This window comes from Muscardinus avellanarius, assembly GCF_963383645.1.
Source record: "Muscardinus avellanarius genome assembly, chromosome: 5".
NCBI lineage: Eukaryota > Metazoa > Chordata > Mammalia > Rodentia > Gliridae > Muscardinus > Muscardinus avellanarius.
In genome coordinates, this window is record NC_137790.1 from 89,475,024 (window position 1) to 89,487,611 (window position 12,588).

At 47.0% G+C, this 12,588-nt stretch overlaps 1 protein-coding gene across 1 annotated transcript; it reads right to left on the bottom strand.

Moving 5' to 3' along the window:
• Positions 1 to 376: 376 nt before the first annotated feature.
• Positions 377 to 12,374, bottom strand: EIF2B5 (eukaryotic translation initiation factor 2B subunit epsilon; the record flags this gene model as incomplete). The annotated part of the gene is made up of 16 exons (XM_080696150.1): positions 377 to 436; positions 592 to 702; positions 1,988 to 2,113; positions 3,723 to 3,846; positions 4,143 to 4,233; positions 5,068 to 5,175; positions 5,337 to 5,438; positions 5,561 to 5,702; positions 6,446 to 6,591; positions 7,435 to 7,747; positions 8,015 to 8,092; positions 8,358 to 8,438; positions 8,528 to 8,705; positions 8,787 to 8,972; positions 10,394 to 10,518; positions 12,177 to 12,374. The coding sequence occupies 16 exons, from the start codon at positions 12,372 to 12,374 to the stop codon at positions 377 to 379; spliced, it is 2,169 nt and encodes a 722-aa protein (XP_080552276.1).
• Between the last annotated feature and the right edge of the window lie 214 nt (positions 12,375 to 12,588).

Here is a 12,588-nt window from a genome sequence, read left to right on the forward strand (position 1 = left end):
AAAAAACAAATAACACCTCTCTCTTTTTAATATTAACAAACATAAGCAGCAGAGAGGGCCAGCTGTTCTCTGCTGTTCCCTGAGGGAAAGCCAGAGCACAGAGCTGTTCCTCTGGCATTCCTCCAACTGCAGGGCCTGCCTCACTCCTCCCCAGGCAGCTGTTTCAGTCCAACTTCCCTCACCCCAACTCCCCAGTCAGGACAGGAGAGAGGCGAGTGGTTGCTGGCGGTGGGAAGAATACTGTAGTTCCAGCCTCTCTCCTGTAAGTCTCAGCCTGGATAGTGGTCACTCATTCTTCTGCAGCTAGCTCCTCACTTGTTCTGCCCCAGGAGTCAAGAAGGCCACCAGTCACACCACAGGAACGGGCAGCGTGCCTTCAGTCATCTTCAGAGGACTCCTCTTCTGCCTCTTTTAGCCATTGGATAAACCTCTGCAGCTGTAGGAAGCACAGGGGAGAGCTCCTGGGGGAGGGGCATACCCTACTGTTTCCCTCAGTGGATAAGCAGCTCTAACAACCAGAGGGTCCCTAGAGTCAGGATCCAGGACCTAGAAAGCAGACAACCACCCTGAAAAGAGGGCAGTCCCACTCACCTGCTGGTTCTTGCGCAACTGCCGGCCCTTGTCAGTTACATCCTTTTGGCTGAACCAGTTCAGGATTGTTTCCTCAGCCAGAATCTCCAGCTGGTAGAAAGCCATCAGTACCTGCAAAAGGCCAGCAAAGGGGATCTCAGAGAGAGAGAGGAGGCATGATCTTAGCACCTCTTAATAGAGGGCCTAATGGCCCTCAGCTTCATTTTATACACCGAGCAGCTGCTTTCAAAACAGACACACGGCCAGGTATGATAGCACGCACTTATAATCCCATTACTTGGGAGGCTAAGACAAGAGGATTGCAGATTTGTGGCCAGCCTCAGCTACTTAGTGAGGCCATCTGCAACTTAGTGAAACCCTGCTTCAAAATAAAGGAATAAGCCAGTCATGGTGGCGCACACTTGTAATCCCAGCATTCAGGAAGCTGAGACCGGAGTATTGCAGTTTGCGGACAGCCTCAGCTATTTAGTGAGACCCTGTTTCAAAATAAAGAATAAAAAATTGGTCAGGGAGTGTAGCTCAGAGGTTGAATGCCCCTGGGTTCCATCCCCAGACCTGCAAAAAAAAAAGAAAAAAAAAAAAAAGATAAAAAATAAGGCTAGAATGCCCCTGGGTTCCTTTCCCAGTAACACGCGCACACACACAACCAGACAAGAGTAAACTGTTTGTTCTGGTATAGCAGGTATAGCTTTTGGAACTACTGCTGTTGGGTAGTGCTTTGCACAATCTTAAGCTAACCCTCAAATGGCTGCCATACTCTACCAGCCCGGCTCTAAGCTGTATTACTACTATAGCAATAAGCACAATACTAGGGGTGGGTGGTGCAGTGAACAAAACTTCCTGCTGGGTTCAGGTTAGCCTCTTTTTTTTGTGGTACTGGGGATTGAATCCACGGGCATTTTTACCTCCAAGCTATATCTCCAGCCCCATTTTCTTCCTTCCTTCCTTCCTTCCTTCCTTCCTTCCTTCCTTCCTTTCTTTCTTTCTTTTTTGGTGGTATTGGGGTTCCTGGAAGCCCTTCTACCTCCGGGCTACACTCCCAGACCTATTTTTTTTTTTTTATATTTTTGAAACAGGGTCTCTTAAGCCAGCACGGCTGGCCTCGATCCTCCTGCCTCCGCCTCCCAAGCGCGGGGATTACAAGCATGCGCCACCACGCCCGGCCCTATTTTATTTCTAATTAGGAAACAGGCTCTTTCTAGGTTGATGAGTCTCACTATTTGCTGAGACTGTCCTCGAAGCTGCAATCCTCCTGTCTCAGCCTCCCAAGTACTGGGTTTACAGGCATGCGCCACCATACCCAGATCATGTTAGCTTCTGTCTGGGGTCTCCATGGGGGTCACCAAGACCTGTTTCAAAGTAAATACAGGAGCATGGGTCTTGAGCTGATATTCACCTTGGCCATGGAAGTACCAAGTGCTTCATGCTCCAGGAAGAAGTCCTCGATGGCTGACAACACTTCCAAATGGTCAGCTGCACGCTTTACGTAATTCTTAAAAACAGGGCTCCAGGCCTTGAGTAGCTATAGAGAAAGGAGAAAGGAATTACAGTATATTTTTGAACATGCATCTAACCTCAACAGTAAAGATAATTAATATTGATGATACAGATCTTTCATGACATGGAAGGGCAAGAGGGAGATGATAGAGCCCATGTGGAATCATGTCAGAGTGACTTGGGGTTGCTGGCAGTCTGAGTTGGGGAGAAAGAGATTCCACAGGAAAGGTACAAAGAGGTCAGATACTGCGAATGCCTCCAAATATCTATTCTCAGTTTAGAGGTTGGTCTCATTCTGGTTAAATTGTGTGTGTGCAGCCGGGCATGGTGGTGCATGCTTGTCATCTCAGTACTTGGGAGGCTGAGACAGGAGGATCGCACAGGTTCAAAGCCAGCCTCAGCTACTTAGTGAGGCTCTCAGCAACTTAGTGAGATCCTGTTTCAAAATAAAATATAGGCCGGGAGTGGTGGCGCACACTTGTAATCCCCACGCTTGGAGGGGGAGACAAGAGGATCGTGCAGGTTTGATACCAGCCTTGCTGGCTTAGGAGACCCTGTTTCCAAATAAAAATATATATTAAAAAATAGGCCTGGGAGTGTAGCCCAGAAGTAGAAGGGTTTCCAGGAACCCCAGTACCACCAAAAAATAAACAAATAAATAAAATAAAATATAAAATAGGTTGGGGGTCTAGTTTAGAGGTAGGCCCTTGAGTTCTATCCCCAGGACCTCCCCCTCCACAAATGCCTGTGTGTGTGTGTGTGTGTGTGTGTGTGTGTGTGTGGTGTGTGTTTAAGTTGGTTAGTTAGTTACTGGGAATGGAACCCAAAGGCATTCTACCTCCAAACTACACCCCTAAACCATTTAATCTTTTTGTTGTTGTTGTGCTGGGGGTTGAACCCAGGGACATTCTACCTCTGAGCTACACCTCCCTCCCAATATTTTATTCTTTATTTTGAAATAGGGCCTAATTAAGTAGCTGAGGCTGGCCGCGAACTCAGATTCTCCTGTCTTAGCCTCCCAAGTACTGGGATTACAAGTGTGCACCACCATGTCCGACTCCATTTAATTTTTTATTTGGAAACAGTATCTCGCTTAAACTGCTGAGGCTGGCTTCAAACCTGCAATCTTTCTGTCTCAGCCTCCTAAGTACTAGGGTTACAGGTATGTTCTACAATGCCTGGCCTGGCTAAATCATTTTCATAAAGTCTGCAACCAGGTCTATTTTTTTCATCACTGATGTTTGTTTTCTGAGACGGGGCCCTGCTATATTGTCCAGACTAGCTGTAACTCCTGGGCTAAACCCCCTGCCTCAGCTTCCTAAGTAGCTGGGACTACAGGTGTGCACTACTGTGCTGGCTCCCAAGTCTATTCTGAATATTCCTTTGGGGTCTAGTATGGTCTGTTTCCTGAGGAATCAAAGGTCACTCAGTACTGAAGTCAGCCTCACTCTTTTGGACCGGCCAAGGCTACTCTAGAACCTCACCAGCTTCTAGAAACAAAGAGAAAAGAACCAGAAGTAATATATGCCCTAATGAGAGCACCTACTCCTGATTCCCTTTAAAGTCATGTATAGCAAAGATGAGCTTATCTGTCTCTACCCAATCCCCTGTAACCAGCCCCAATATTCACTCACAGGAAGCAGCAGGGCACAGTAGCGGTTTGGGTCAAGTGGGGAATCCATTTGTTGCAGGGGAAACTCCAGGACCACATGGCTCAGTACCTCCATCACCTCCTTCAGGCTAATGTTGTAGGCATACCTGTAGGGAGACTGGCATGACACCAGAGCCTTCACTGGCCCTTTTAAGACTGATTTTTGACAGCACCTTGGTAGCAGAGGAAGTCAGACAGAAGAACGTGGAAGGGGAGAGTTTTGCAAGGGGAAAGTCTATGCTGAGGCTAGAATTTAATGCTCTCCACACTTGAACTACTACCAGCTTTCTCCATTTGGGATGCTGAGGGAACCGGTTCCTATTTGGGGAAGAAATACTTGAGTGAAGTTCTACATGCCTGGAATTTGCCAGAGGAGAAAAGAATAGGAAGGGACTGCTCTTACTTGAGAGAGTTGATCTCCAGGACTAGATTGTCACAAGAAATGTTCTCATCTTTGCCTCGCTGTAGTGTTCCCAGGACTTCATTCTGGAACACTAAAAGAAAAGACTAAGTTTAGAGGTCAACTTTAGAATAGTGTGTGTGTGTGTGTGTGTGTGTGTGTGTGTGTGTGTGTGTGTATGTGTGTGTGTGTGTGGTTATAGAGAACCCAGAAGCATTCTATCTCTGAGCTACACCTCCAACAATATTTCATTTTTGTTTTGTGTTTTTTTGGTGGTACTGGGGTTCCTGGAAGCCCTTCTACCTCCGGCTACACTCCCAGACCTATTTTTACATTTTTATTTGGAAACAGGGTCTCCTAAGCCAGGGTGCGCGGCTGGCTTCGAACCTGCGCGATCCTCCTGTCTCTGCCTCCCACATGCAGGGTTCATTTTTATTTTGAAACAGGGTCTCACTAGGTTGATGAGTCCCACTACTTGCTGAGGCTGTCCTCGAAGCTGTGATCCTCCTGTCTAAGCCTCCCAAGTACCAGGATTACAGACATGTGCCACCAACCCCAGCAGAAATCTTTGCTTTAATATAATACATCTAGTCCTAGCCGGGCATGGTGGTGCACGCTTGTAATTCCCGCACTTGGGAGGCTGAGACCGGAGGATCGAGCAGGTTCGAAGCCAGCCTTGCTGGCTTAAGACACCCTGTTTCCAAATAAAACATATAAAATCGGTCTGGGAGTGTAGCATAGAGGTAGAAGAACCCTGTGTTACATCCCCAGTACCACCAAAAAAAAAAAAAAAAAAAAAAAATCTAGTTCTGATTTTATATTAAACTCTTTCTGGGAGGAGCATGCATCTTCGGCTAGCTGATGCGGATGTAGGATAAAGTGGAGGCTTTCCCCCTTCATCCTGGACTCTGTTCCCCTGGTCACTCACCTCTGATGTCATCCAACTGAGGTGAACCTGCCTGGCTGTGCAGCTCCTCGGAATCCATACTTTGCTCACTTTCAGTTTCACTCTCTTCTTCCATGTTGATCCTTAATCCTTAGAACCCAGAAAGGATAACAAGACAAAACAAATAAGGAAAAGAGCCACTGCTATCAAGCAATATATCTGCCCTGTCAGCATGAATGGGGGCTACATAAATAACTAGACTCCAAAATATTCAGATTTAGTAGGAGGAAGCTAGGCATAAGACCTCTTACCCCACAGACTCTGCCGCAGTTCCTCCTCTTCCTCCACATCCATGTCTGCAGCTTTCCAGAGGTAGCCCTGGCCTGCAACTCCTACTTCCACCGGATTGTAACCTAGAAAAGACACTGATCTGTAGAGGAGGCCTAGCAGAAGCATCAGTCCCCCCATTAGGAACAGTGGCTTTTCTATGGGACAGAGAAATGCACAGATGCCCCACACCTGTTGAGCCTCACACCTTTCAGCTTCACTTTCTCCTTTTCTTGGTCAGCCCCAGAATCATCACTGAACTGGCCATCATCCTCATCTTCCTCTGCATCTGGAGAGTGTAAAGATATCACCGAACCCTCAGGCAGCGTGATATTTGGGCCCACTACCACCTAGGGGAGAAGAAAGAGATGGGTGGTGTAGATCTGTCAGTGTGCTGAGGACAAGTACATCCTGACAATGAGAGTGACATTTTTGCTTTTTTTTGTTTTTTTGTGTGGCACTGAGGACTGAACTCTGGGACATTCTATCTCCTAGTTATACCCCCAGCCCTATCTTACTTTTATGTGGAAACAGGGTCTCATTAGGTTAAAGAGAGCCTCACTACTTGCTGAGACTTCTCAAACCCATGATCCTCCTATCTCAGCCTACCAAGTACTGGGATTACAACTGTGCACTACCATGCCCAGCTCCAACGAGAATGGGGTGTGTGTGTGTGTGTGTGTGTGTGTGTCTGTCTGTGTGTGTCTGTCTGTGTGTGTGTGTGTAGGGTGAGGGGCACTGGGGACTGAACCCAGAGGGATGCTACCTTGGGGCTACACATCCAGCCCTTTTTATTTTTTATTTCAAAACAGCGTCTTACTAGGTTGCTGAGAGTCTCACTAAATTGCTGAGTCTGGTTTCGAACCAGCAGTCCTGCTATCTCAGCTTTCCAAGTACTAGGATCTCAGGTATCCACCACATGTGGCTGACTTTTTTTTTTTTTTTTTTTTTTATTACTAGGCCAAGTAAGGGAAAAGAAATCACTGGATCTGAACTCCTGAGTTCAGGCTGAATTACTGGTAGAAATAAGTTCTCTTGGTTAAGGTGACCACTACTCAATTCAGGGCTGTGCACACTATGGAGCAGGTCTCACCTGGGAAGTAAGCACACAGTGTGGCTTCAGTATAACTTGCTCCTTGACCTCAGCATTGTCACAGAGCAGAGATTGATGGATCTGTGCTCCAGAAGCCACTCGAACACCCCGCCACAGGTAGGCCTGGTCCAGCACCACGTTATCACCTGGCTCAGAATAGGAAGGAATCCTGGTCACTCAGGACTCCATCTCCAGACCAGAGCCCTTCATGAGGACAAGGCTTACTGACTTCATTCCAGCTCCCACATAATTCTAATATCCCATACTCCAATGCACCAGAAATACCCACTCACCCCCAGGCCCAACCCTGAGAAGAGAACATTGTTCAGTGTGCCCATCTTGCTACCAAGCTTATATCCATTATAGACTACAGGGCTTATGAGCTAAGAACTCTTAAGATTTCTGGAGACAAACTCAAGAACCTTATTAGAAGCATATCCATGCCTACAAATAGAACCAAATTATTGCACCTCTTCTTATACATTTTAGAATTTGGATCTTACTGTGTTATTTTAAAGGGCAGTACCATTAGAAGCATCACATTCTTAGTCATAGTGAGTTACCAAGAGGCTAGCCAGATAGTTATGGGAGTTATGACTGGATTTGAATGTAATAACCTTCAGCAAGACAATCTCTTTGAGCCTGTTGGTAAATTAGGGATAAATAACACCTACTTCCAAGGTTTTTATAAGGACTGAATGAACTCATGTATGTAACAGCCCTCTGTAAACTATAATGTACTAAACAGTAATTATTGCACGTTAATAGCTATTTGGTACTGAATGTGAATACAGGGTACCCTGGAATGTGAAGAGTCATCCAATAATAGGTTCACAGGCCACGAATTAAGGCATCAGTTTTCAAAGGAGTTACTGTAGTTCCTTATTCTCAAGGGCTATTTCCCATGAGTTTATCCCTGCTTCGGGAAACATCAGGTCCCCAGGTTCCTGTTCATAGAATGGCTGGCTTGATTCCCCACCTGTGCTCACCAATGTGGCAGCCAGGGCCAATGACACTGTTAGTGATGGAGCAATTGCTGCCAATGACAGTGCCAGAGCCCAGGAGCACATTTTCCGCCAGGATGCTTCCGTGGCCCAGGCTGACCTCAGGCCCTCGGTAGATGTTGTGTCGGGAATGAGTGCAGCTGTGTGCGGTGCTGTCCGTGAAGTTGGCTTCTGGAGTGAGTGGGTAGACCCATCGGCGGATGACATCCGCACAGACAGCTGAGTACATGTGCAAGTTGGAGACACGAGCACCATACTCTCTAGTCGTTACGTGCAAGTGGATCTGGTTCCCTAGGATCTGAATGAGAAGGTGAGGTCACACAAGAAAGGAAGACCGGAAGGACAATTCCCAGTACAAGCCTCTCCAGTTCCCTTCTAGAATCTGTTATAGACAAATGGCCTCGGTTTTCTTTACAAACTATTTCCTCCAGCCTCCCAGATATTTTTCTCTCTACTAAAGCTCAATACACACAAAAGCACAAGAGGGGACCAAAAGTTACCAAGATGAGATAAAATCCACACCCTATCGTACTGTCTTTGAGAGGCATGGGAAGGTTTTTCTCACCTCCTCATTTACTAACAGGCCTCGCACAAAATCATCTCGAGTTTGATAGTCAAAATTGTCTGTGAAGAGTTGAGCCACCTGTGGGAGAAAGCAGGGTGGGCTAAAGTTAGGCGCTATAATAATAGCATAATATAATATAAGCAAATAATCCAAAAGAATCAGAAAGAGAATCTAGAATCCAGAAACCAGAATCCCAAAAAGTCTCCCAGGGACAAGATGACACCCCTTTTTGCTTTACAATAGGTAAGAAGGAAAATAAATATACCCTTCCCTTTTGAGAAGACAGTAACAGAGCCACAGAGCTTTGCTCTTTAGATATGCAGCCCTGGCCTTGAGAGCTCACCTGAGGAGAGCAGATGCTGATATGGCAATCCAGTAAGTCATAGCGAATCTCTACTCCATCTCCACTGCCCTGGAACAGGCTCTGAGGGGAGAAGTTATATAGATTTTAGCCTGTGTTTCTTGCTAAAGCTGGCCACTTTCCCCTCCTAAGAACCCCAGATACCCACACACCAGAGGAAATGAAAAACGCCGGAGGCCCTGGGTCTTCTGGAAATGTACAACTCGGTTTGTGGCACTATCCACAGCCACCACCACATTGTCTTCATGGCAACGAGTCGGGTGGCTGGGGGATGACTCCTTAAAAATCATTGTCATCACAGATACATTCTTTTCTAGCTTTCGCCTCAACCTATAAAGGACAGAGGGAGAGAGCTGCAAAAGGGGCTCTACTGCTCCTTAACCCTTGTCCTTGCCACCTTCCCCTCCTGACCTGTGTTCCTCCAGAGCTCTGGTAATATTGATGTTTGAGATGACATCTCCATATACCAGAAGGAAGTCAGAGCGCACCAAGGCCTTGGCATCCACATCACGGAGGACATCTCCCAGTGATCGGTATAACTCTGATGTAATTATCCGAACCACATTGAGGGATGTGGGGCGGCACCACTTGGATTTCCTGGTGAGGGGAATGAGTAAACCAACATAAAGACCACCAACCCCGCTCCCCCGTGCAGCACTCATCTCATTTCTTCTCTATGGCTTTTGGGTTCCTGCCAGCATCCTCAGTTTCAAAGAGATTTATGTACTGTAATTAATGCTTTCGGCATCCTGTGTCACCAGTTTTGTTTTATGAGAAACATGGTTATTTCCTCTTTATACTTTGACCCCTGTCACAAACATGGATTTAAACTAAAAATCCTATCGAAACCTAGAGTATAAAGTTCTCTGGAAACCTACTTTCCTAGTCTTTATTTCCTAAATAATATATCCAGAATTTCATAAATTCTAAGATTCACTCTTTTCCCAGAAGGTATCAACAAACATTTGTGGGTTTGGGGTTTTTTCTTCTGTAGTTCTGGGGATTGAATCCAGAGTCTCACATGCCAGGGAAGCACTCTATCACTGAGCTACGCTTCCAACCCCAATTTTTTGTGATACTGGGGATTGAACCCAGGGGCATTTACCTATGAGCTGCACTCCCAGCCTGTTTTATTTTAGTTTGAAACAAGGTCTCACTAAACTGCTGATGCTGGCCTTGAACCTGGAATCTTCCTGTCTCAGCCTTCCACGTACTGGGATTATAGGCATGTGCCACCACTCCGGGGTACCCAGCCCCCCTCTTTTTTTGCGGTACTGGGGATAGAACCCAGGGGCATTCTACCTCCGAACTACACCTCAAGCCCTATTTTTTAAAATTATTTTTTATTTTGAAACAGGGTCTCACTGAGTTGCAAAGGGCTTCACTAAGTAGCTGAAACTATCCATGAACTGTGATCCTCCTGTCTCAGCCTCCCAAATGCTGAGATTATAAGTGTGTGCCACCATGTCTGGCTCTTTTGGGGGGGGGGGGCGTACTGGAGTTCCTGGAAACCCTTCTACCTCCGGGCTACACTCCCAGACCTATTTTTATACTTTTTAATTTTTGGAAACAGGGTCTCTTAGGCCAGCTGAGGCTGGCTTCGAACCTGCGCGATCCTCCTGTCTCTGCCTCCCAAGCGCAGGGATTACAAGCGTGCACCACCATGCCCGGCTCTGTTTTTTTTTTTTTTTTTTTTTAAGATGGAGTTTTACTATTTTGCTCAGGCTCTCCCTGAACTCTTGGGCTCAAGTGATAACTTCTTCCTTAGCCTCCTGAGTTGCTGGAACTGCATCCCTATGTTTTATTCTTATTTTTGTCACAGGTACTTCAAAATGGACACATACAGAGCTTTAGCTGCTCACCTCATAAGTGAAGAAAATACCCTGAGACATTACAATGGCATCTAAATAGACTCCCCTCCCCACCAAGTAAACACACATATTCCCTTTTACTGAGTTATATTCATCCTGAAAAAAGTGAAAGGACATGTTGAAACATGAAAAGTTACTGAGCCTTACAGTAAATGTTCTTTGATTTGAGAAGCCTTCCAGCAGCAAAAGACAAAGGTTTCCTTTACACCTGTGGCAGTCAGGAATTCCAGAGTGTAGTCGATTAATGCCACATTAGCCAGGGGCAAGAGGACCTGCAGGCCAGGATAAAACAAAAACAAAACAAAACAAAAAAAAACCTGACGTACTGAATTGGTAAGGGGTCTTTAGGTACCCCACTGCAACAATTTTCACTCCTCTTATTGGTGTTTCCAAACTATATATATTTTTTTCTTTTTCAGCACTGGGGATGGAACCCAGGGGCATTCTACCTCTGAGCTACACCCCCATCCCTATTTTTTTTTTTTTTGGTGGGCCTGGGGATGTAACCCAGAGGCATATGACCTCTGAGCTACACCCCCTGCCCAACTTTTATTCTTTATTTTGAAACAGGGTCTCACTGCGTTGCAGAGGGCCTCACTAAGTAGCTGAGGCTGTCCAGGAACCGCGATCCTCCTGTCTCAGCCTCCCAAATTCTGGGATTACAAGCATGCACCACCATGCCCGGCTTCACATCCCTATTTTTTATTCTTTACTTTGAAATAGAGTCTCACTGAGTTGCAAAGGGCCTCTGTGAACCTCAATCCTCCTGTCTCAGCCTCCCAAGTGTGCGCCATCATGCCCAGCTCAAACGTTATAGTTTTGCTTTACCTTTCAAATTCAAAAGGTAAACAGGTTACTACTTTTGCTGTTCCTGTCATGTTTTATGCTACAGACACTGAGGCATTGAAATATGGGTATAGGAAACATGAACTTTCTTGCCTAGTCTCAGACATAGAGCTGCTAGGTCTGCTGGCAAAGGATAATCCTGGAAATCAATCACATCTCCAGAACCCTAATCACTGCTATGGCATCTTATTAATGTTAAGAAGGCCTCTTCCCCTATAGTTTCCTTGGTTGAGTCATTTATAAGAGTCACTTGTCAAAACTGAACAGTCATTAAGTTGTGTGTGTTTTACTTGGATTGATCCCAGGGTGTTCTATCACTGGGCTAAAACCCCAGCTCAATTTTATTTTTTACTTTGAAGGAAGGTCTTGCTAAGTTACTGAATCTGCAATCTTCTTTATGTTTCTCAAGTACTGGGATTTTAGGCCTATGACACTGCGCCCAGCTCCTTTAGGCTGTGTGTGTGTGTGTGTGTGTGTGTGTGTGTGTGTGTATGGGGGGTAGTTAGGGAAGATTTTCCAGAAACCAAATGCAGTTCCCCTCTTAGACTGAACAGACCCCCAGAGCAGTTCAGTCCAATTCCCAATTGTGTAGAAATCTATGTGTTGATGGCTACCAAGCAACTAAACCCATTCTGTCCTTTCTATAGGTGGACTGGCTGTCATTAAAACCTGGAAGGAAAAAGGACACCGGCCTGAGATCTAGCCTGCTCTTTTCCAGGCATATCACCAATCACCTTTCGGAGGCAAAGGGACGTGGTATTCCTTTTCTACTAAGCATCTCAACAATGAAAGGGTAAAGGCAGCGCAATCTCTTCCTGACCACTGAACCTCCAGGTGAAAGCTTCCTTCAAGCACTGTTCCTACATTTAGCCCTCTTCATTCCCCCTAAATATCTGCCAGTCACTCACTCACTTGGTCAGGTTTTAGACACTCCCTCTGCCTTCCTCCTGACCAGATAACCCCTATTTAGAACAACTGGGGGACACAAGTTCTTCCAGGGCAAGCTCCACTAGCCGGCCGAAAGGATGCCCAGCTCCAGCCCCGCCGCCCTCGGGCCCGCGACCGCTCGTGTGCCGGCGCTCACCCGAGGCTGGTCCTTGGAGATGGGGAAGAAGCGGCGGTTGAAGCTGTCGGCCACCAGCACTGCTTGCAGGGGAGGCGGCGGCTCCTCCTCTGCCCCGCGGGCTCCCCCAGCCCCGCCGCCGGCCCCCGGCCCGCCGCCGCCGCGCTTGCTGGTCCGACCGGCCGCCGCACCAGGAGCGGCCACCACAGCGGCGGCCATGTTCTTCCCTCACCGCAGCACTTCCGCAGGGACAGTGACACCGTACGCAGCAGGGGACAAAAAGAGTCCAGCACTCGAAACGCGGAAGACTGAGGAGGGAGGAACCGCGGGGAAAGCGTACGCATGCGCCTCCCAGACCACCGCCGCGGGTGGTCTGCGTGGAGGCGTGGTCCCGGGCGCCGCGGGCGGTCTGCGTGGGGGCGTGGACTGTCTG